The sequence below is a fragment of the Equus asinus genome, chromosome 1 (assembly GCF_041296235.1).
Source record: "Equus asinus isolate D_3611 breed Donkey chromosome 1, EquAss-T2T_v2, whole genome shotgun sequence".
Taxonomy (NCBI): Eukaryota; Metazoa; Chordata; class Mammalia; order Perissodactyla; family Equidae; genus Equus; species Equus asinus.
The window spans coordinates 191,252,111-191,276,820 of NC_091790.1; the positions used below are offsets into that span (position 1 = coordinate 191,252,111).

A 24,710-nucleotide genomic window follows, 5' to 3' on the forward strand; every position below is an offset into this window, starting at 1 on the left:
TAACCTCGCTCTTGAGTGGGGATCTGATTAGAAAGACTGGCGTTTCTTTTAAAAGAGGGACAGAAGAAGACAGAGGTCTCCTGCTACAGCGGTTCTAATGCACTGGTTCTCAAATCTGACTGCTCATTAAAACGCTCTGGTGAGTTTTTGAGAATACCTAGGTACCATCCCCAGAGAGTCTGCTTTCTCTAATCTTAAGTGAAAACTGGATATCAGTAGTTTACAAAGTTTCTGAGGTGACTCTAATGTGCAGCAGAGTCCGAGACCCAATAATCCAGTAGACTCTACCCTACCTCTTCAAGATTGCTAGATAATAGGTTTTAGAACTCGTCCATGACTGAAGATCTATCAGACTTGATACTTCTCTCTCCTTGTACAATCACCAAAGAAGGAGAAGGTGAGAGAGGGAGAGAGATGTGGCATAAGGTAACCCGGAGGGATTTTAAGGAAAGAGACTTGAGACCACAGATATATAGTGAGTAGTCTCAAAGCTAACAAGATAGATCCTGAAGTTAATTGAAAGGAAACAAACTCGCACAAGCCTTTAAAGAAGCAATAGAGTAAATGAAAACATTCATACATTCACCTAGTAATCTCATTTTGGGGAATGTACCCTAAGGAAATAATCTAATGGAAGAAAAAAACTATATCCATTAAGAGGTTTGTTTCTACCACCTAATAATCAAAAACTGGAAACATCACAAATGCGCAATGGAGAAGAATGTTTATAAAAAGCAGGATAATACATGAAATGGAATATTATATAGTCATTAAGAAGCACAAATATGAAAATTAGCCATATGAAAATGGCTTTCCTCTTATCTTTACTCATATCTTCACTCTTCTCTATCTACATTGAGTCCTGAGGTTATTACATTCAATTGTCATGGCTTTAGGGTCCATCAATTAATTGTTGCCTCCCAAATTATTCATCCAATATGAACCTCTTCTTTAAACTTCAAACTCATAAAAAAAAACAGCCCTCTCTACATCTCCACTTGGAGATCTAATTAGCATCTCAAAATTTTACATTCTCAAAACCAAACTCTTACTCCCTAAATCTGTCCTTACTCTAATCTTCTCCCTGAATTATCAGGAAATGGTATTTCTATTCTTACAGTTCAAATATTTGCTAAAAACTTTGAGGTCATTCTAGATCTCTCTTTCCCATGCCTGTCCACTAGCTAATGTTCTTGACTCTAATTTCAAAAGCTATATGAAACTCAACTACTTCTCACCACTTCTACTGTTACCACCTGATCCTCCAACATCTCTGGCTTGGAATATCCCAAGAGTCCCCCAACTGGTGTCCCTGCTCCACTCTTTCCTCCCCTTGGTCTGTTCTCCACAAAACAACCAAAGTAATTGCTTTAAAATGTAAATCTGATCAAGTCACTGATCTGCTCAAAACTCTTCAGTGGCTATCCATGCAGTTGGAAGAGTGCAAAGTCCTCACTTACCCAGTCCCTGGGTGCCTCTGACTTCTTTTTCTGTCTCTTTGCAATCTCATTTCCTGTCCCGTTTACCTTGTCTTCTATCATTCTCCCTCTCAGTCACTGACTGGAAGTCACACTGGTCTCCTTGCTATTTTCTAGGCAGGCTAACGAAGCTCTCATCTCAGTTCGATGGAATTTGCGGCTCCCTTAACTAAAAATTGCTTTCATGAGATACCTGCATTTTGCATTCCTCATTTCATTCATGTCTCTGCTCAAATGTCCCCACATCAAAGGCCATTTACTGCATATTCTGTTTACTATTTCCAAATGGCTTACTCCTCTCTATTCTGACTCTATGTGGCTAATTTCTGTTCACCTTTGGGGCATCAGATTATTACTTCCTCAAAGAAGCCATCACTGACCCCCAAATCTAAGTCAAGTTATTTTGTTAGTTTCTCTCATAAAACCATGTTCCCTTCCCATCAATTATCTCAGTTGGCAATTATTAATTCATTGCCATGATCACTTGATTAATGTTTCCCTCTTACACTAGATCCTAAGCTCCATGAGAATCCTGAATGTACAGCACTTAACTTAGCGCCTGGTAAGTATTAGATGATAAATAAATTTTGGGAACTGAAAAGATGAAAGACTAAGAATCAATCAATAAATGAATGAATACATATTCTTGTTATATGCAACTCCAAGGAGTAGAAAGGGATAATCTTTTTTCTGTCCATTAGTTTGGAGTCCTAAACTGGGATAAGGAAGAATGGATGCCTAATAAAGACATGACAGTCTTTTAAAATCACAAAATGAAGAAAAGTTCTTTTAAAAAAGCATGCAAGAAAACAAAACAAGTCATACAAGAAAAAGATGAAGCATACCTTTTTGTTAGACTACATTCTTCCCATGCTTCATCCTTTTGCACATCTGTCTTGTCTGATGCCTAATAAAGTACATAATAAAGAAGTAACCTTACCCAAAGAGAGGTCTGGCCTTTGTCCTCAGCTCCAAAAAGATAATCTCTCTAAGTGTCTGGAAGGTCCTGCCTGATATATGAGTATCTCTGTTTACCTGGGGGCCTTGGGCCCTGCCAGATAGTCTAAGATAACAATGATTCATGGTGGAGCTTAGAGCTATATGATATCCGCTTAACCTCTAGAGGGGCTAGAGGCTAAAGTCAACCATGCGGGCAGTCAACCAGGTCTACGTGACCAAGCCCCAATTAAAACTCTGGACACCAAGGTTTAGACGAGCTTCCTTAGTTGGCAATATGTCCCACATGGTAGCTGGGAGAAGTTAGCACTATCCTGGACTCTAGTGGGAGAGGACAAGTGGAACCTCCATGTGTGGAACTCTCTTGGACTCTACCGTGCACCTCTTCCCTCAGCTGATCTGAAGATGTATTCTTTCACTATAATAGGCCATAAATGTGAGTATAACAGCATTCAGTAAATTCTATGAGTCCTTCTAGTAAATTATCGAATGATAAATGTGGTCTCAGGGATTTTTGAACCTACAACTGATATCAGAAGTAAGGGTGGTCTTAAAGACTCTTGAATTCTGCATAAAGATATCCACCTGGGTGGCATTCGCACAAGAATGGGGTAGACAAATGAACTATTGTGGTTTTCTTCTTACATTTTTGATGAATCCTTTTCTAGCTCAATATTAATAAACATGAGCTTTGAAGTTGGACAGACTTATTACTTACTAGGTGTATGACCTAGGGCCTCTCTAACTTCCCTGAACTTCAGTTTACTCCCTACTGTAACTGTAATAATAACCGTCCTTCCCTCACAAGATCAGAGTGATGTTTAAATGTGAAAATGCATAAATTTCAATGCCTTGCACACAATTAGAAGTCAATCAGTGTTCAAGATAGTTATTACTGCTGCAATTACTCTGCCATTTTCCTTCCTCTCTCCTAATCCATAGATGTTGGCATTATCCAAGTTTATCTCCTTGGTCTTTGTAGCCAAGACTGCTAGCCATTCACCGAGATCATTTTTCTCTTCTTCCTGAACATACAGCTAGACCTTATTAACCAGCCTCCTTGCAGTTAGGTGTGGCCATGTGACCAAGTTCTAACCAATGGAACATGAACAGGAGTGACATGTACTGTTCTGAGACTTTGCCCATTAAAACATCCCACGTGCATTCCTCCATGCTCTTTTCCCATACTGGACACCTGGAGCAACCTTTGGTTGATTTTAGAAGCCATCTGATAAAGATGTAAGAGCAACTGTCTGTGTGGGTCACTGAATAACTATATGGAACAGAGCCCACTCCCCCATTCAGCCTACCTGAAAGAGTCTTGGTCTGTTACGCAAGTGAGAAATAAACTTCTCTTGTAGAAAGCCATTACATGTTTGAGTCTTTTATTTATTGCAGCCTAGTCTACCCCAACTAATACAGGCCTCTTTTCTTTACTCATATTTTTGTCTGGGTTTCTTTTTATTATCTACATCTACCCCCAAATTACTTACCATACACTGAACAGTATGTCTAATCTCAGTCCTGGTTTCTTCTGCTCTGAACTCTAATTCTGACATTCTCTCTGATATTTTACACTGCTGCAAAATTAATTCCCTTAAAATATAGGTATGTTTATGCCTCTCTCTTGCTCAGGATGCTTAAATGATTCCCTATTGTTTATCAAATGAAATCCAAATTTAATCTCCCATGCTAGACCCTCCTTAATGGCACCAATCTGTCTATTCTTAACCTTCCTTACCTTCTCTAAATATAGCCATATTTTCCCTTTTTTGCACCACATATTTGTTTATTACATTCTTCCCACCCAGGAACCTCTTTCTCTCTTCTCTACACACCCATCTTGAAATATCATCTCAGAGCATCCATCTGTGCCAGACAGAAAAAATAGCTCTCCCATTTCTAAATGCAGATAACATTTCTTCTGTATTTGTGAATGCTGAGACAATTCTCTATACAAACACATATATTTACATGCATCGATGTATATATAGATGAATCCAATTACCTAAGAATAAAGATTCACCTAGGTAGACAGATATGATTCCTTGCTCTCGAGTTCTACTGAAATCCTAGTAATGGTTATAGGTAAAAAGATAAAAGTTGATGGGGGCAGGGAGAATGTTATAGGCTGAATAACACTACAGATAGAGTACACTGACACCAGAAGCAAATAATCTACACAAATGAAGATATTTACTTCTAAAAATGTTTTGAAATAATAAGAAAATTATAAATATGTATCATATATAAATGTCCTTATAAATTCAGAGAGGAAAAAAGTGTTTATCTGGACTGTCTCCCCCTGAAAATCTTCAAGATAATAACAGGTAAGATCTATCTTGGAGGGCTTAGATCTGTGCTGTCCAAAAAGCACATGGCTATGGAGCATCTGAAATGTGGTTAGCACTAATTGAGACGTATTTCGGTGTAAAATTTGCAGCAGATTTTGAAGGCTTAGCATGAAAAAAGAACGTAAACCATCTCACTGATAGTTTTTATATTGATTACATGTTGAAATAGTAATATTTCTGATATTTTTGGTTAAACAAAATATGGTGCTAAAATTAATTTTACCTATTTCTTTTTGCTTTTTTGAATGTGGCTACTAGAAAACTTAGGATTTACTTTATGACTCACCTATATTTCTATTGGACAGTGTTGATTTAGATCATCATTTCCTTAGAGGCAGAAGTTTAGACCTAGATACTTCTCACTGACCTGTGAAATTATAGGATTCTACGATTTCCCCCAGCAGCCAGTGTGATTTAACTTACGACTCTCACAATTTTGGAAAATAAATGACTAGTGAGGGTGCACGAAATCATGCTAGATCTGTCCCTCTATTAACATGGCTGACTAGGGCCCAAGACCTTCACTGATTTATAGTTGGTTAGTTCCTCATGCTCTGCTTAGCAATCTGAAACCTTGATTAGCTTGATGTTTTTTGAAAAGGGGATGGGAGTGGGGCAAAATCTTGGGGTGGGAGTCACCATCGGTGATGACAGCCAAACCTGAAGGTAAAAGAGCATATAAAGAAGGCACAGGTCTGCAAGGACTTGCCATCGGAAATCAGACTAAAATGAGAACACGTGTACGTGAGTGCATATGCACGCACACACACACACCTGCCTCTTCCTGGCTTTTCATTCAAGGTTTCTAAAGATAAGATGACCTCATTTCATAACCCAGTTTGAACCAATCCTGCATGAAGACTCTGTTTCCCTAATCTTGTCCCTGACCCAAACAGTGATGCAGTGCACTAACTGTGTTATGTTTCCACCTGCCTAGGAGAAAGCACTTCTTTTCTTAGCATTGTCAACTAGAGGAAAGGAAAGGTGGTTTGCATTTAGCATCTGACTTGGTTTGTGTTGACGTTCTCATTTCCGAAGCTCTTGGGACTGGAGGAAATTTTCCAGTGAGCGAGGAGAAAGTGAATTGAAATCAAGGTTTAAAACCAATGTGCCCTCTAAGAAAGACCAGGGTGGTTGTTCCACCATTGCTTTGAGAGTTGTTTTAGGCAGTGTAATGGGCCAAAACAAATTACAAAACAGTGGAGACAGAATGGAGACCCGCCTCCTATGCTCTCTACTGTAATATTAAAAACAGGGAAGAAATCTCCAGGTCCAAATTAAGTCCCCATTGCAGGAGAGGCATGTGACATTTAAGAGAAGACACGTATTATCTGTGCAACAGACACATTTCTAAATGGGCTAACTCACTCATTTAGAAACTTGGATTCCAGCCCAGGAGATGAGAATATTTTTTCCTTCTTTAAGTATTACTCCCTTTCTAGCAATTTAGCTTGTTTTCCCCGAAACTGGCTTGGCTGACATGCATGGCACAGCATCAGAGGCAGCAGCCCCTGCAAGTTGTCACCATGAAGGTAAAGAGAAGATGCCACTAGGATGAATGGGAAGATGAAACAACTGTGTGTGCTTTAAGATTTAACACGATACACTGTATTAGCAAGGAAATTTAAAAAGAGTTACTTGGGCTTCAAATAGCATAAATCTATTTATTTTCCAAGCAGGCTTTTGATTCATGTCTACGAAGCCTTTCAGGAACTGGAGATTATTTGAATGCCTGTCGACTCCCACTGAAATGTCCCCTTCTTGCTGATTGAGCAAAAAAAGCCGTAATCAATTAGTTCTCTGACATCAGTAGCCAGACAATTACCAGGCCTATGATGCTGTGCCCTCCACTGTAAAGAAGAAAAAACAAACAGAAGACATTGTCGTTCCCTTCAAGGAGCCTGAAAGCTAACTGAGAATCTAGAAAGACAACCAAAAAACACTAATTTGGCTCTAAGGTTTGTAAGAAAGCCCTGTGCACAGGCAAGAGAAATGCTGGCAAAGAGTCATCACGGAAATGAGACTGTGTGGGGCAGAGAATCCAAAAGTCATAACAAACCATTTGAGTAAATCACAGCAGGAGAGAAGTTGTTGGACTTCGAGGAACAGACTAAAAATAAAAGAGAGATAGTATATATCACTAAGCAGGAAAATGAGAATATGAAAATGGAATACTTGAAGGAAATTATTAAGTTGGTGTACCCAAAGCATAAAAACTGACTTCTGCAATAGTATACTCCTGGCCAAAATGCACAAGCGCCCACCACCTGGCTCACTAAATCAGTGCTCACCTGTGTTTCAGCCTCTGATAAGCAGGCCACTCCTCAAAGCCTTTTGCCAAAGGATATTTAGGAAACAACTGTGCCCCATCAGATGACTTTGGCACATATACTAGAGTCAGAAAAGGGCCCTTCAGTATTCCACAATAAGTAGAAAATCGGGGACCAAGATCCTAATTCCAAGTTTACTCTGACTTGCCTTGCAACTCCAGACACGCCATGAACAGTATGTGTTTTCTCACTGGTGAAATGAGAAGAAGAAAGGTGACGTAAGTCAGGGGGTCACAGTACTATAGGCCTTTGAGATGACATTCATCCTTCTGAGCTAAAGAGAATTTCAACAGAGAGTCAAGAGCGGGGATGGGGAACAAGGTGACTCTTGTCAGCCCTGCTCAGCCCCTAGGAGCATCACTTAGCACTATTGGGACCCTTGACCTCATCAAAGCTAAGGAATTGGAGTTCCTCCTTTTTTTTAATTTTATTTTTTAAATTCTTGCCACCCTCCTCCTCATTTGGGAGACTCTTAAGAGCCTCCAAGCAAAATCAGTGCTCAATAAATGGTTACCATGAATAAGTAAAGATTGATCATTTTAATACATTTCATCCAGAAGAGTGGGTTGACAGAGGGAGATAAGTAGTCACACTGCTTTCCCACAGAGAAGCAGACAGGGGGTGGGATAAAGGGAACAGGAGAGCGAGGTCAAGCCAGAGGACTGGGCTGACACTTTACGCAGAACTGGTTTAACTCCTCGAACAGATGGGCAAACTAAAGTGACACAAATGAAATTGGTGAAAAGCACATTTGTCAGGAAAAGCCAAAAATTTTGAAGCAAGGGTGAGCCTTAGCAAAAAAGTCACTGAAATGTTTTTAACAATCTGCTTCTTCCTGTCTTCTGAGAAAAATGTTTTACCTGATTGCAGTAAGGAATTGTAGGGTTGGTCACTGTTTGGCTTCCGTTAACAGTAATATTAGCCCATAATTACGGTGTTTTTCAGTAACATCTTATAACTCCTCACACATCAGATCTCTAAACAAGCCCTCAGCTGGAGTATCTTCAGACAAGGCTTTCGATTTTCCATCCATTGTTAAACATCCCAAAGTGTTTCCTGCCATGCCATGATTCCAACAAGCCACCATGACAGGGTGCCCATGTCAAAGGAGAGGGAGGCACAAAGGACTTAGTTCCTATTTGCTCTTCCCCCACTATGTCTTGCAGCCTCCCATCACCAGCCAAAAATACCATTTTTATGAAATATTAGAGTACATATCTCTCTACAGGAATCAGAAAATAATACGTTCTAGTCAAGCTTCAGCTCAAGCAGGACACTTCTTTTTAAAAGCGTTTTCTGATAACCGTTTCCAACATCAGACAGGGTTGGAGCATCCTTCCTCACACTCCAGTGACTCTCTGTACTTCTAGGTGTCACCACCCTATATTTCAACTGTCGATTTCTTTTCTGCCCTCTGCATTCTAAGCTTCTTGAAGGCAGAAACCATATCTTCCTCACCTCAAAGTCCTAAGGAATTGACACAGGTTCTAGAACAAAGCAGGTAATCAACAAATGTGTGATGGATAAATGAATGCATCAACTACTCTATTTCTTAAAAAATAAATATGCAGGCTACACAGTTTATAAAGAACTTTCACACTTACTGCCACATTGGATCCTAACAATACCCATGAAGTTCCTCTTAGGGAGAGGCCACATCTGTCCCCGTCTACAGACAAGGACAGTGAGGCTGAAAGAAATCAAGTGACCCGACTAATGTCACACAACTGGCAGAGAAGGGAGTGAATGTATGTCTCCATCCACATGACTTAAACTATCTTCCATTAGCATCTTCCATTTCAAATAGGGTCCTGCTACTTTAGATCGCAGAATTGTTTGGGACATCGAGAACATGAAAGTAACTTTTTTGGGTGCCTGATTCCTAACACACTCTCATCATTGGTCCATGCATGTTCCCCTTTGATTTTATCTGTTTGTTTATATACTTAATTATTTTAATTATGTAAACATTAGTATAAATATATTCCATACTCTATTATGGTTAAGAGTTTACTAAATAATTGTCCTGTGATAAAAGGAAACTCCAGGAGAGAAACATTCTTCCTGAACACAATTCAGCGTGCTCAAGTGGTCTCTGAGCACTCTCAGGACTCCATCAAGGGAGAAGCTGCGTCTCAATTAGATCCGGTTTTTTGCCAGGTACTTCATAAATGCTGGCAGCCTGCATTGCTATATGTCCAAAATGTAAAATAAGAATGTTAATAAGTGTGTGCTTGGGAAAGAGGGAGAAATGTTATAAAATACAAAAAGACATTAAACTGTGGCATATGTGCTAAAATTAAAATAAAATAAGAAAACAACTCCTCTCCTTTTCCCCACCCTGCCATACTCTTTCATTTGGGAGAAGAACATCGGTTATCTCCTCTGCTCAAACTCAACTAAAAATACTAAACAAGATTCACCATCAAGACCAGACCGGCAGAATTTCAGAACAGCGCTTCTCTACCTTCATGCCATTCCTTATGGTCCTTCAGGAAGGGACAAAGCCTTCTAGTCCACAGTTAGATATGTCTTTGACCAAGAACTTGACTCACTGAAGACTCTCAATAAATGTGCCTAATTGACTCAAGAATTTCAGACTGCAATCTTCAGCTTAAACTATTAGTTTTTGTACAAGTCTATCAGGTCAAATGTTAAAATCAGCTAATACACACAACCCACTGATACAGGACCCATCTACCTTTGGGTGAGGGGAGGAAGGGTAGCCAATGGGAGGACACGAAGTGTCTGGAATGTAAAGTGAGGTCATCCTCTCTCAGGAAAAAAAAAAAAAAAAAGCACCAAAAAAGAAAAGGTAGCTTGAGCTGAGGAAATCAAACCCTGATTCCATGATGTTGCTAAGGGTAAGCTCTATTCATCGTCAACTCGATAGGACCAAACAAAACACATGCATGGAGGTACTTTTCATCTCACAGCTGCAAATCCAAGCAGCAGGGCTTCAAATGATTCATGAAATTTTTATTTTAGTCTTCCACACTGACTTCATAGGAGTTGGAAAATGGAGCTACAGCTTGGGTATCTGAAGATGGGTCAGTCAGCAATATTGAAAATTATTAAATAAGTCTTACTCGTAACTATAGGAATCCTGAGGATGAGAAAGACACACATGCAACTGAATTATGTTTAAATGAAAACGCCGACACCTACACTCCAGTCCAGAGTCGCTCTGGGCTCCTTGGCTGGACCGTTTGCCACAGGAAGGCTGAGGGGATGCGCGGGAGCCAGGTGCTGCAGGCCTGCCCGGGAGATGGCTTTCCTGCAGCAAGAAGAAAAAACACAAAGAAAAACCAACATCAGAAGGTAATACAGAGCTAAAAATTTCCTGTTGGGTGGAGATGATGCCTGTGTTTGTCTTCCACGTGTGAAAACCTTTGCAAATGTAACAGAATGTCTCTCTCTAAAGGGCATGGTGAAGGTAGAGCGTGGCAGGTCTCAAAAGACAGGAGGACTGAGGGGACCACCTTTGGATAATATTGCTTCAGGACCAGAAATTAAAATGTAAGCCCCTTTTCAGGGCAAAGAGCAGAATGCAGGTCTCTCTGTTTACAGAAAAGGATCTAGAGCTGAAGCAGTCACAATACTTGGACACTTTTAAAGCTGCCAGAGACCAAAAGCAAGAGAAGTAGGCTCCTGAGGTCTTCTATTGAAATTCCTCCATGTGCCAGCAAAGCTGGCTACAGCATCAAGTTCACTCTTGCTCGTCTCAAGAACATCCTCCCTTACCCTCACAGAGGACTTCTACAGAGAGCTTGCTCGAGGTTCTAAATGGGAAAAAACTGACTGGTGTCTGCTAAGAAATTGTACATGCTGAAAGACCTTACCAAGATAGCTAACCAAGGTTCATGGTAAGAGAAAACTAAAACACGTTGGTTGGATTTTAGGTTTGTAGAACATAACAGAATTCAGGTCAGAAAGGAGGGAATGAATGAGAAGAGGTTGAGAAAGTGAGCCGTGACCTCGGTCTGCAAAGATAAGAAATAAGAGGAGTTGCTTTTGCAAGCTAATATGACCATTGCTGAGCCAAGAGGAGGGAGGAGAGATAAGAGCATAGTGGAGAGAATAAGAAGAGCAAGATAAAGGAAGAACGCAGGGCTCACCCAGGAGATCTTGGGGCATCATCATGAATAACAGAAGTTCACTTTTTGAACAGCTCCATCAAAAAATGTCAGACAAGTATCTCAAGCTTAAATATGAGTGCTGATTCATGAACTAACTAAGCAGCTCCCTGGAAGCGGGAGGGGCTTTCCCTCTACAGGAGTGTCCACGTGTGCTCTGAGAACTACCTGAACTACAATCAGGTGGGTATGGTGACTGCAGCTCTGAGTCCTGGATTGGTCTCAGGGTGAGGCCCAGGAGTCTGCATTTACACACACTCCCCAGGGGCTTCCTTCTGTGAGCGAGTTTTCAAACTGCTCTACGGGAGTGTGAAAGGATTTTAATCTGAAATGGAACCGAAGGACATGAAATGGAGAATCTCACACATGTGAACTCAGGAAAACGAAACTTAAGAACTGAGAGACTGACTTCCTCTAAATGCCTAATTTACAGAAGGCCAAAACTTACCCTCGACAATGAACAGCTGCCAAAAATCCCTTCCCATCTTCAAGCCAATGAACTTGCTGCTTGGACTATGAATAGACTCCCCTCTCTTTACGCTCCTTGCCCATTAAAACAGCTCTCCTCAAACCATCAATGGACTCACCTATAGCTTCCTACAGTTTGCACGTCCCAAATTGCAGTTATCTGCTATTCCCAAATAAACTCAATTTCTGGTATTTTGAGCTTGCCTCAGTTTTCCTCTTTATTTAGGTTGACAGGAGCAGGTATGTTTGGGTAGGTGGGGGAGCACTAACTTATCCAGGCCCATCCAAGGAAAGCATCAGTAACCTCACTATTCACTTTACCTCCATTAGCTCTCTGCTAATTAGCCTGTCTCATAGGACGTTAACACTGCAGTAAGAATCTGCCATCTCTGACACTAGACCCGCAGACACACTGGGTCTCCAGGGAGGTCCAGATGCACAGACTCCTTCACCCATCTCACTATACAGAGCAACAAGGCTACAGACAATGAGACAGGGAAAAGGAAGGCAGTGATGGCCAGATATATGGTAGGTCTCATCATAACTAAGCCACTGAAGGAAAGGGAACTTGTCCAGGAAAGGGGAAGGAGTCAGAGCAAAATCTAAAAGCTTTGTTGGCCGGTAGAAGGCAGATGGGCTCTCTGTACTACCACTAATCTCTGCAAACTTCACCCAGAAATGGAATTGTTGGGTAAAGTTGAGCAAGATGAACAGCAGCCCCCAAACCCAAGGAAATGCTGAGTAGGAATCCAGAAAGGAATCTAGGCTTGTGCAGCTACTAATCAACGACCAGGCATGTCTGAGAGCTCCACAAATGTCCTGCCCTCTTTTTTTTCCGCTGATAGGTCTTGAGTAATCGGAAGTGATCATAAAAAACTTGCCGGTAGCCTATTTTCAGAAGTTCCCAGTGGGCAGTAGGAAGTGTACTTGATTTATATAATTCCTCAAAGGGTCATTACAAGTATGCAGTTCTTTAATGAAGACAGTCTAAAGACACAATATTCTCTATCCTCACTTTCATGAAAACAAATAATTAACAACATCAATTTGGCCCTTCACCCCAAAGTATATTCCATTTCATTGAGCAATAAGAAGAGAATATTGGAAGATACTTAAGGGGTGATCTTCATCCCCCAAGCATTTTTCTCCACCTAAGTTCAAGGAACTTCTTTAGCATTTTTCATTAGGACTTTTCTCCGGCTTTGAAGGACTCCATATGATGATTCTGAGTCACAGTTTTCATCACAAAAAAACCAGACCTCTGTTGAATCTAGAATCTTTAACAGTCACCATGACCTAAATTGAAACATTCCAACAAAAAACAGCAAACAGTGCCTAAGCACACAGCCTTAGAAGAGCTGAAGAATTCCTAAATCTTGGGTGAATGAGAAAATACAAACCCTTCATCTTTTCATGAACAGTCACAGAGAGTTGTGATCAGAGTGAAAAAGAAGAGAGGAAATAAAATTCTACTGTCACAGTAGAAACCACAGGACTAATGAGTTTAACTCATCCAAAGATGTAGACTTTGACTCCCAAAACCTGCTTCCTCTTCCTCCTTAGGACCGCCAGGAGGGGCAAATAGCTCAGATAATCAAATTAGGATGCCAGGCACGTATGCGTCTCTAGAAAAGCACAGTGGCTATGAGATAAGAGACATGCAAACATTCCACCTTGGCCAAGCCTGGCAATGAAAGGGACTCTTTCTGGCCTGTGAATAGAAATGATTAAGCAAATAAAGGCTTTTGTTGATGGTTTATTTCTCATTGCTGATGCAAATTTAAGGTTGGTTTTCTGTAACATTAATAGAAGAAAAGTGTCTATCTACTACACATGGAAACATTAATTAGGGGGAAAATAAGCAAGAAACAGGAAAGTCGCTGCCAGTCTGTAATTGTAAATGGGGCTTACAAAAGGACATTCCATAAGAAAGAGACTAGGAAAAATATATGTAGGTACTCCAGTGGGGTGGGAGGTAACTTCTGGCTACAGCTTTCCATTCTTCTAAATAACCATGGAGAAAATCCTTTTTTCCATTAGTTCACACATGTATACACATTTTCTTCCAAAATAAGAAAGCAATTTCATCATTTCTCAGGCCTCAAATAAAATTCTTAGATGTTATTTTTCTATTTGGATTCATCTTGAGTGTGGAAGGTGACATTTAAGAGTCTGGTAGAACTTGGTGTGTGTTGAGGGGGCAGAGATTTTATGCTGCAATTTGGTCTGATAAAAAATCAATGAGATTTCAACTTTTCATTCTTTCCTCCTGCTCAGAATCATCCCAAACCCACAGTCAGTAAAGCCGTGAAATGCCAACGATTCTTTATATTAATTTTACAACAATACTTCAGCAGGATGATTATAATGGCAAAAGAATCTTTGAAAAGGACAACTGCAATATGAACTCTAAAATACGAAAATAAAATACTCTGTAATGCAGTTTCAAAGTCACAGTTAATGTTGATTACCTGCCACGAAAGACCTGTACCATATTTAAAGTATAAAAGCCATCATACATTTTAAATAGCATTCTATTATTTCCCTCACTTCATTCAATAAGACTGTAAACTCCTAAAGGACAGGGCTCAATTCATCTACTAATCTTATTACATTCTAGCCCAGGGGTAGACACAGCATATATTCGATAAATGCTTTCTGAGTTAATGAATGAACTTGACCAAGAAGCTAGGCAAAACAGCTTGCTGATTAGATCAAGTGTTGAGAAATCTGATTAGGATGATTTGAATTATATGCCAGGCCTTGCATTTCAGAGATATTCTTTCCTGAAAGGGCCAGAAATCCTTCAAAGCAGCTCTTTAAAGATAAAGGAAAACAGAGGTAGAATTCACTGTTAGGAAGACTGAGACAGTCAAAATGGCTTTGTGATTGACATTAAAATAGAATCCTATTGTTAAAACACTTGTAAAGTGTTACAATATTATTACACTTGTAATATTTTTTATTGTGTTTATTGAAGGAAACATGCAAGATACACTCTTCATGAAGAGAATTTTTAAAAATCTATGGGCAAATATGTAAATCAGTGGTCATGTAGCCAAGATAGCCTCTAATTATCCATTTTGCAAATTTCTCTCAATTCTCTCTGGTTCTGCTCTGAGTACAGGCTGATATGGCTCCCACATCTCATCCATCCACCTCTTGCCAACTCCCTTTCCAAGTGATACTTGGTGGGAGAAGAGAATGAGGAGCCCGCCTGCTGAGAGGAGGAGCTGCGGAGTATCAGGAGGTCCCTTAGCCAGGAAGTCTCCTAAGATAAGCAACTGACACATGAGAGATTGAAGAACTCACCTCCTTGTTCTAGAAAAGGAACCAGCTGTCTAAAGCGTTACTCTGCTCCTTGGTTTAATTCCCCAAGTACATCAAGGCGGATCTTAATCATTGTGTGTTGGTGTGTTTTTCCCCCCATACGTCCTAAATTGGCACTAACTTTGCTTATACTCAAAGCAGCCCACAATGCTGCCTGGTTGATCTAGACGTGCTGCCTGCAATGAAAAACTGCCCCAACCCCACTCAAATTCCAAATATCCCGCCAGACATTTAGGCAGGGAAACAAACCTTGGGTAATTCTTTAAGCCTAAATCTTAACCCATATTGCAGATGAACTCAAAGCATTTTTTGACAATTTAATACATATTGACATTTTCAAGATATAATTATGATCAAAATAAAAGGTTCTAAGTCATTCAGAAAATCACTTTTGGTATTGAATCTTCAACACGCGTTTTAGTCTGCCTTTGTAGCTGTTACTTTCACAGAGATTCTCCAGCAGTGGTGATGAACCTCTGCCTATGGGAAACTCAAGCATCAGCCTATTTTAAAAGCCTTCCAGGTATTTCTAATGTGTATTGTGGGCTGAGAACCACTGTTCTACATAGATCTGCAGGCATCTGATACTTCATTATGTCTGCTAATGTGACTAAGCCCTGGAATTTACACATTGAAATACACTCAATCCTTCAACAATGTATTTACAGAACGTCTCTTTAATACCAAGCACTGTTCTAGATGCATAAGATACATGAATGAATAAAACAGACATAAACCGTTGACTTTGCGAAGCTTACATTCTTGCAGGAAATACATTTTGCCAGGCACTGAATCACTTTACATATCTTATATGCCCCTCACAATGAGGTAGGTACTTTTATTATCCCCTATTTTTTAATTAAAAAAAATTATAGCACAGAACAGTTAAGCTACCTGTCCAAGATCACACAGATAGGAAGAGGTCCAAGTGAGATTTCAATCCAGGCATCTAACTCTAGATTGTACATACTTAACCACTACACATCCCCACAGTTCTATAGAATGCTAACAGCACACACATAGCAAAAGAGACATAGAATACAGTTAGCTTCTCACCATGCTAATTTTGTCATTGCTTCCATTAGAATTACCCCAGCTCCACAACAAGAATGTGACCTTCTGGAGCGAGGCCAGGTTGGAAGGCGTTAGCGTACACAGGTTAAGAACACACCTTACCTTACCAGTCACTAGCTATGTAGTCAAGTCTCTGAACTCTTCTAGCTTCGGCTTTCTTGTAGGTAAAATAAGAACAATATTACCCAACACATAGAGTAGCTGAGATAATTTTTTTTAATATGTGAGGGATGCTTGGCACAATAGTAAGCACAATAAATAGTCAGTGCTGTTACCATTCTCTTACACGGCATTGGCAGTCAGAGCTAGGTATATGGTAAATCTCTGAATAAATATGTGCTTTTTATTTGATTGCTCTCAAATATTCCAAGTTCCCTGGACACTTCTGTTCAGTCAATAAACATTTAACAAGCTTCCGTGACGTGTCAGGCAGTTCAAAGGGGTTATTCAAACAGAAGATGATTCTTCTAGTCACAGGAAAGAATTCCACGGTTGCCAAAGAAATCGTCCTTCTCCCTCAACTTGCCAAACAGCCTAATGCAAAACTAAAAAGCACCACCCTCTCCCCTCAGACAAATTTACCAACATATTTAAAAAAAAAAATGCAATCCAAATGCCATTGGAACTATTTATTTAATTATATCCATGTAAATGAAGGCAACACCAAAAAGGCATTTTGTTTGTTTGTTTAATCTGTAAAGCCGACTGGCTGCTAAATGCCCCTGAGAACTTGTGAACTCATCTGTTAGACAGGATTGATTTCGCAAGCCCAACTCATCAGAACCACATTCCTAAAGCAGTGTTGGCAGAGGCTTGGTGTAGGATGTGGAAATAAACCACATTTTGAAACAAGGTGAGATTTCTTAAATGGGATTCTCTCCAGAGTAAATGATGTTCTCCTCCTTCAGGTATCAGTTGAGGGAAAAAGAAATCCTTGGGAATGGAGAAAAAGGCATCAGACTGTGACAGGTTGAAGTGCGTCCCCCCAAAATTCAGATGTGGAAGCGCTCACCCCCAGTGCCTCGGAATAGAAGCTTATGTGGAGGTAGGGTCTTTAAAGAAGTTATCGAGTTAAAATGAAGTTAGTGGGGTGGGCCCTTAATCCAATGTGACTGGGTCCTCATAAAAAGGGGAGATCTGGACACCGAAACACACACAGCAAGAATACCCTCTGAAAATGAAGGCAGACTGGGGTGATGTATCTACAAACCAAGGAATCCCAAAGATGGCCAGCAAACCTCCAGCAGCTACAGGAGAGGCCTGGAACACATTCTCCCCCACAGCCCTCAGAGGAACCAACCCTGCAGGCTCTTTGACCTCAAACGTCCAGCCTCCAGAACTGTGAGACAATAAATTTCTGTTGTAGAAGCCACTCGGTGTGTGGCACTCTGTCACGGCAGCCCCAGCAAATACACATGCTTCAAAACTAGACCCAAAGTCGGGATTTAGTAGGAGAGGTTTCGGCAAACTTCAAAATGTTGACTTCTCTTTTCCAGTTCCTCCCATGAGACTTTGGATACCTTCCTATCATAAGTCTACCCTTCGGAAACTAATAATACTTAAACAGAAAGACATTCCTATGAAAAACTACTGTTAAAAACAACATCCTCATACAAATAGATAGTGAGCATCTGACGAAGTTTTATTTAACTCATTAATGAGATAACCAACAGGGAAGATGAATGCAAAATCAAAGTGTATATAAGAAATTGTGATTTACAACAGTCAGGAAAGAAATGCCTTAAAAGACTGCTAGATCTGATCGAAGACTAGTTAACTTTCTACTGGCTAATGAGATCTCAATCTCTGTGGCGTGAACTTTTCTTTTGGTCTATAAAATCATAACATACCAGCTTTTCACAGGTTAATCACTAGCCTTATGGGGCTATAAACTACCAGCACCACTATCAGTTTTGGATATTTAATCAAATATACAGAGACAACAAAATTACAGTAAGCAAGAGTTTCAGGTAAGAGTCCATTACTAAGTAATAAGGTTATGCTTCTATTGGAGCAGGCTAATTAGAATATGTTCTAGTAAAGTAACATTTAAAAAAATCAAACAATAGGAGCCAGTCCCGCAGCCAAGTGGTTAAGTTCACATGTTCTGCTTCGGCAGCCCAGGGTTTGACCAGTTTGGATCCTGGGCATGAACCTAGCACTGCTCATCAAGCCATGCTGAGGCGGCATCCCACATAGCACAACCAGAAGGACCTACAACTAGAATATACCACTATGTACTGTAGGGGGCTTAAGGGAAAAGAAGAAAAAAAAAAAAGAAAATCGGCAACAGATGTTAGCTCAGATGCCAATCTTAAAAAAAAAAAATCAAACAATAGGGCCGCCTCATGGCATTGTGGTTACATTCAGAATGCTCTGCTTCAGTGGCTGGGGTTTGTGGGTTCAAATCCTGGGCATGGACTACACCATTCATCAGCCATGCTGTGGCAAGTGACTGACATACGAAATAGAGGAAGATTGGCACAGGTGTTAGCTCAGGGCTAATCTTCCTCAAGTGGAAAAAAAAAAGAAAAAGGGAAGATTGGCAACAGATGTTAGCTCAGGGCAAATCTTCAGCAAGAAAAAACACTATTTTCCCATAGTCAAAATTTGGGATAATTTTATTTTCACTACTCATGGTTCAAACTATTAATTAGAATCCCTTGTGTAGCTTTATATATGTCTGGAATATTCTGGGAGATCTCTTAAAATAAATTATCTCATTCTCCAAACAATAATGATAATAATTTATTGGGCACCTAGTATGCATTGGACATTCGTTTAACCATTTTCTCTTAGGTTGGAAACAGACTCTGAGACAAGCTTTCAGGTTTCCTGGAGAGTTTGTGGGAGAGTGAGGGAAGCAGAATTGGCAAAATGAGAAGCTAAACAGTAATGTAATTGCAACAAAAGTCTCAGTTGACTTCACCTGAAGTTCTAGAGCTAGAGTGGCCCTTCAGAGTGGCCACAACTTCAGGGAGAGACAAGACTTTGAACCTCCACATCAACCAGTCTTTGGGTATGGGCAGCCCCTTGTGAGAGTATAATCATGGGACGAAATTCTCTGACGCCAGGAGCAATGCCTGGGAAAGGGGCTTAGCTGTAGATCATCAACATCCAGCACTCCTGGAAGCTGGAAAAATGAACATGGTTCTGAGAAGGCATGTGGGCAGCAAACGACAGCATCCACTACACACTTCTAATACTCATGACAAACTTATGAAATAGATAATTTTATTATGCCCATTTACTGATGGAACCACTGACATTAGAAAGTTTAAGTAACTTGTATAAGCCATAAGTTAACAGTAATAAAGCCAAGATTGGAGCCAGATGTCTGGCTCCAATGGTTCCATCACTCTGCATTCCCTCTGGAAGGGAGAGGGAGAGAAAAGAAGAAGAGTCACAGAGGGAGAGGAAGGAAAGGATCTGAAGATGGCACAAGGCCTGGGCATGCACTGGAATGAAGTGATCAGTGAAATGCCCTAGTGTAAGGGTCACTGAAGAACATTTAAGGACACAGTCTAATATTCAGTTGGAAGTTGTTGTATTGCTGTGATGAAAATGCCTCCTTTGTCTCCTCCTCCATATTTCCCACCTGCACTTAAATCTTCAGGGAAGTCTACTCCTTGCCTTAAAGGCAGTGGGATTTTATGAATGTGGAAACTAAAGAAAGGGCTGAATTTTACATCTAGGTCAATGAATATAGAATAGACGTTACCTACTGGGATAAAAAGATAATCCAAAATTGAACAAATTTAGAAAAAGCACAAGCCTGGGAACAGAAATAACCTTAAGAACATAAGCCCTCTGGGAATCCACAGAAATTTTAGGGGAAAGGATTTGTATTTCCATGGGGTTGTTCCCAGTAAAACTATCAACAGGAAAAGTTTATCTTTAGAGACCCCCTCCCCATTTCCATGCTAGACACTGTTCCCTACTCCCTTCATTTCTCATCACCATGGCTCCTACGCTGCCTCAACCACAATCTTGCTTAACTGATGGTATCACTGAATAGATAGCCCAACACAATTTTGTAAACTGAAAATGGTTTAGGATATGTCCCTCATAAGGGTATCTGCATCCTCAAAAGGGACTCATAAAAATGCAAAAACCTGCAGGAACCAAAGGAATGGAGTCAAATGAGATTCAAAGCAGCTCAAATAATTTTCCTAAGCCACAATCCAGAATATTGTAAATATAGATAGGGGATGGGGGACTGGATTTAGAGAGAGAGAGAGAGAGACCCACCCAGCTAATTTAAAGTCAGGCCCAGGCATAATGGCTAGGCTCACAGAGAGGCCCAAGAACATCCCTACACGTTGAGAAGACACTGCCAACTTGTATCAGCGAGGCAAGTGTCCTGGCAAAAAAGAGAATTCATCTCAGATGTTTCAGATGGAGACTTTAGTAAACGAATTACTTAAAAGTAAGGTTAGGGAACAAACCGCCACCTGATCTCAAGACTTACAATAAAGCTAAAGAAACCAGGAGCTAGTGGTATTGAAGAAAAGGGAAAGGAACGTCCAGACACTCAGAGACTAGACAGCAGGTGAATGGTTGTCTTGGTGCAGTAAACCAGAAGTAATATAAAACCAATCTAAACCTCAGCCTTATCTTTAGCAGACAAAGAAGTCCAGACACATTCATCTCTTCTCACATTTCTTATTTTTCAAATCTTTTAGGCACATTTGCAACTCTACTAAATTCTCTCTGAGATCAACATGGCTCTCAGCTGTATCTCTGAGTGCTAGAGAGCAAAGTTCCTTATTTAAGGTCAAATAGCTAGTTGGTGGCAGAGCCCGGAATAGAAATAAAGTCTCTTCATTCCAGGCCAGTTTGTCTACATTATCATTGTATGGCCTCTGTCCATCCCATCCAGTTTGGCCTGTAGGTGTACACGTTCTTTCCATTTTCCCTGCCTCCCTAGCAACTAAGTCATCACTACCTAGATCCTTATGTTTCATACGTGTCCTGCAGGCATACTTGCAAAAAAAGAAATAGTGACAAAAACGTTTAACAAGCCAGAAAGAGAAAAAAATGTACTCAATCTGACAAAGAGCACGTATCAAAAATTTACAAGTAACATCATACACAATGGTGAAAAACTGAAGATTTCCCATCGAAGATTGAAACAAAGGAAGGGTGTCTGTTCTCACCTCTTCTAGTCAACATTGTGCTAGAAGTCCTAGCCTGTGTAGTAAGGGAGAATAAAAAAGTAAAGAAAAGAAAAAGGCAGACAGTTTGGGAAGGAAAGAGCAAAGCTGTTTTTATCTGCAGATGGCATGATTGTGTGAAATCCCAAGTAATCTACCAAAATCTACTAGAAATAACATGTGACTTTGCAGTCATAGTGTACAGAAGCCATATACAAACATCACTGTATTTCTATATACAAGCAACTACAAATTGAAAAATAAAATATTTTAAATACCATTAACAATGGCATTCAAAATCATAAACTATTAAGCGATAAATCTAATAAAATATGTATAATACCTCATACTGAAAACTACAAAACATTACTGAGAGAAATCAAAGAAGTTGTAAATAAATAAAGATATCATGTGTGTATACTGACTCAATACTATTAAGATTTTAAATCTTCACAAAGTGATACATAGATTCAACACAATCCCTACCAAAACCCAGCCGATTTTAAAATTTATGTATAAATGAAAAAGACATAAAATACTAAAACAATCTTGAAAAAGAAGAAAAAGTTGGATGACTTTCACTACCCAATTTCAAGACCTACTATAAAGACAAACAAATCAAGAGCATGTGGTTACTGAAGAAAGAATTAACAATTAGATCAATGGAAAAGAATAGAGATTCCAGAAATAGATCCAACCATGTACAGCTTCAGAAGAGGCACTGAAACAAATCAATGAAGAATATCCTTTTAACAAATGATGCTGGAGAAACTGGCTGGAAAAACAAAATTAATCTTGACCCCTATCGCACTCTGTAAACAAATAATGCTTCAAGAGGGATCACAGATATAAACCTAAAAGCTAAAACTAAAAGCTTCTAGAAGAAAACATAAAAATATCTTCACAACCTTGGAGTAGGCAATGATTTTTTTAGATAGGGTGCAGAAAGTTCTAACCATAAAAGAAGAAATTGATAAACTGGACTTCATGAAAATCTAAAACTTCCACTTATCAAAAGAAGTATCAAAAGATATTTCTACTCACTCTGCCATTCCATTCCTGTGCCAGCAGCAGAAATGGTAGAAACAGGACCTCTGAAAAGCTGTTCCTTCATAAAAGCAAGTAGAATATCTGCAAAAAATTGTCAAAATCTTATTTTTCAGGACTTGGGAAATTACCAATTGATTGGATGAGGTTGGCAGCAGCACTGGCCTGAGGGCAGGCCAAGCTCACTGTCTTGGACTGGCGGTAGCTTCAGTAAGCTCCACCAACCAGGGGCTCATCCCCTTAGCTCCCTCAGCACTGACCATCCTGACCAAGATTTTATCCTATCTTCCAGCTGATCCCGGGATGGTAGTAGCATCTTGCTGCATTCTCCTAATGCATGGTGTCTCTTTGTTTTTTTGCCTCCAACTCAGCCAAAATTATGATGATACTAACAAGACTGGACTCCCTCTGCAAAAAGAAAAATTTCACCTACCTGGACCTGAAAGGATGGGTGAAATCAATCTTCCAAAATTTGTGGGAACCAAATACTTGAGGGAAACCCAATTTGTGCCCCATTTCTGCCTGGGAGTCAGCCACCAAGTGGTCTCTTCACAACATCATTTCTTCTACTGGATAGCCAGGTGGACAAATCCACCAACTAAGCATACACCCTAATGGGGGTTGAAATGTCCATAGACCCTTCTTGCAGATGCCTTTAACTTGTATGATTACTCACTTTGAGCCCTCTCCCTTTACCCCTAGTGACAACAATAGAAGTGAGGGAAGCATGTAAACTTTCTTTACTAACAGAGTACTCCAAATAGAGCAGCATCTTCTCCTCCACCCTCCCTTTACATCGATTTATATCCACAGGAGTGGAGGTGAAGGCATTGGAGGAATGATTTTATGGTCTCAGCCCTCCCAGTAGGTATCTGGCCTTAACCACTGGCTGTTCTCTAAACTTAGAATGTGGGATACTCAGCGTGTTTATGGTTTCGGCTTTGGGACTTGGCTGAATTTCCAAGATAACAGAAAAACTCTATTCACTGAGAGTTTTTAAGAAAGGAGTAGGCAGTATATTTAACAAAAATAAAATGAGTTTCAGAATCAGACTTTTAAACATTCAGTATTTTTTTTCAGTGCCTACTATGTTTCAGGCTCTAAATTAATTGCTGATTGTACAGAAGGAAATGTAACACACACAGTCCCTCTTCTCATTGAGCTTATGCTCCTGGTTTAAAAAAAGACAGACAATAACTAAGTAAATAAACACATGAATTATTGCTAATACACATAACTGCTATGAAAGAAACAATAGGAATATTGGTAGAGAATGGGAATTACACTGATTAGGGAAGATTACTATGAGGAGGTGACAGAAATAGGAATTAAAGTAGCCCAGCTCTCTCACTTAATAAATACATGATCTATCTATTACTTCATGTCTCCTTGACAGTTTCTTCATCTGTAAAATAGGAAGAATAACTTATACCACACACAGTTGTTGTGAAGATTCAATTAAATAAGAAGATTAAAGGCATCTTTTTCCTATTACTTTCCTTGAACACAGTAAAGGTTTTAAAAAGGCATTTACTATCATCAAATAGAGGATTAGCATTGTAAAGTGGAAAGAGAGCCAGACAAAAAAAAAACCACATTCAATACTTATTAATTTTATAACTCTGGGAAAGCCATGTGACTGCTCTGAGCTTTCTTTTTCTCAACTGTAAAAAAGAGAAGACAATATCTTGCAGAAAAAGAGACCATAAACTACCTTATAGGATAAAAATACTTATTTGTAAAGCTCTAGTGTACATGATATGATTAAATAAAGAACATATACTCTGAAGCAGAGGTGGATCTCTCATGAAACTAATGATGCTTAAACTTTAGGGTCTCTCACTTTTATAGGCCACTATGAGTACTAGGAGTCACAGAAGTTTTCATGTGGGAGGGGGAGACAGGACACAATCAGGAAGTATTTATATGTAAACATTTCCGGTGTACTATCTAAAGAGATGTCAGAAAAAAGGGAGGCTAAATCTCAAAGACTCCATTCATGGGTCTACAAAAAATGTGTCCGTCTTGAATATTGGCACTGAGTGATGAAAGGGAAAAATCTTCCCTTCATATTTGACTACAAGCTAGCCTTTACATGGGTTTCTTTCCTGGGATGTCCAAAAGACTTCAATCCAAATATTTAGTATAAAGTAGCACTGGGTTAGTAAATTTCCCTGAGTGTCTAAGAAGCAAATATACAACTCCTCCCCTGAGAAACCATTTTTAAACCCTGGGCTCAAAGAATTCCCCAAAACTACCATGACACGTGAACTCTCCATCAAAAACCACAAACACAGGAGAATAAAAAACACTCAGTGATTACAAGCCAGCAAAAACAACAGACTCTATAATACTAAAAGTGTCATATATAAAATAATTA

General features: G+C 39.7%; 1 protein-coding gene across 7 annotated transcripts in view; it reads right to left on the reverse strand.

Annotated features, from left to right (window-relative positions):
- Positions 1 to 24,710, reverse strand: part of DGKI (diacylglycerol kinase iota) — a 429,721-nt gene that overhangs the window by 264,986 nt on the left and 140,025 nt on the right. For all 7 annotated transcript variants that reach the window (XR_011504777.1, XM_070514279.1, XM_070514275.1 and 4 more), the window contains exon 2: positions 10,288 to 10,396. Coding sequence is in view for 6 of the 7 variants with exons in the window: in XM_070514279.1 (XP_070370380.1) it covers positions 10,288 to 10,396 (109 nt within the window). In the remaining variant the exon portion in view is untranslated. The remainder of the gene's footprint in view (positions 1 to 10,287; positions 10,397 to 24,710) is intronic.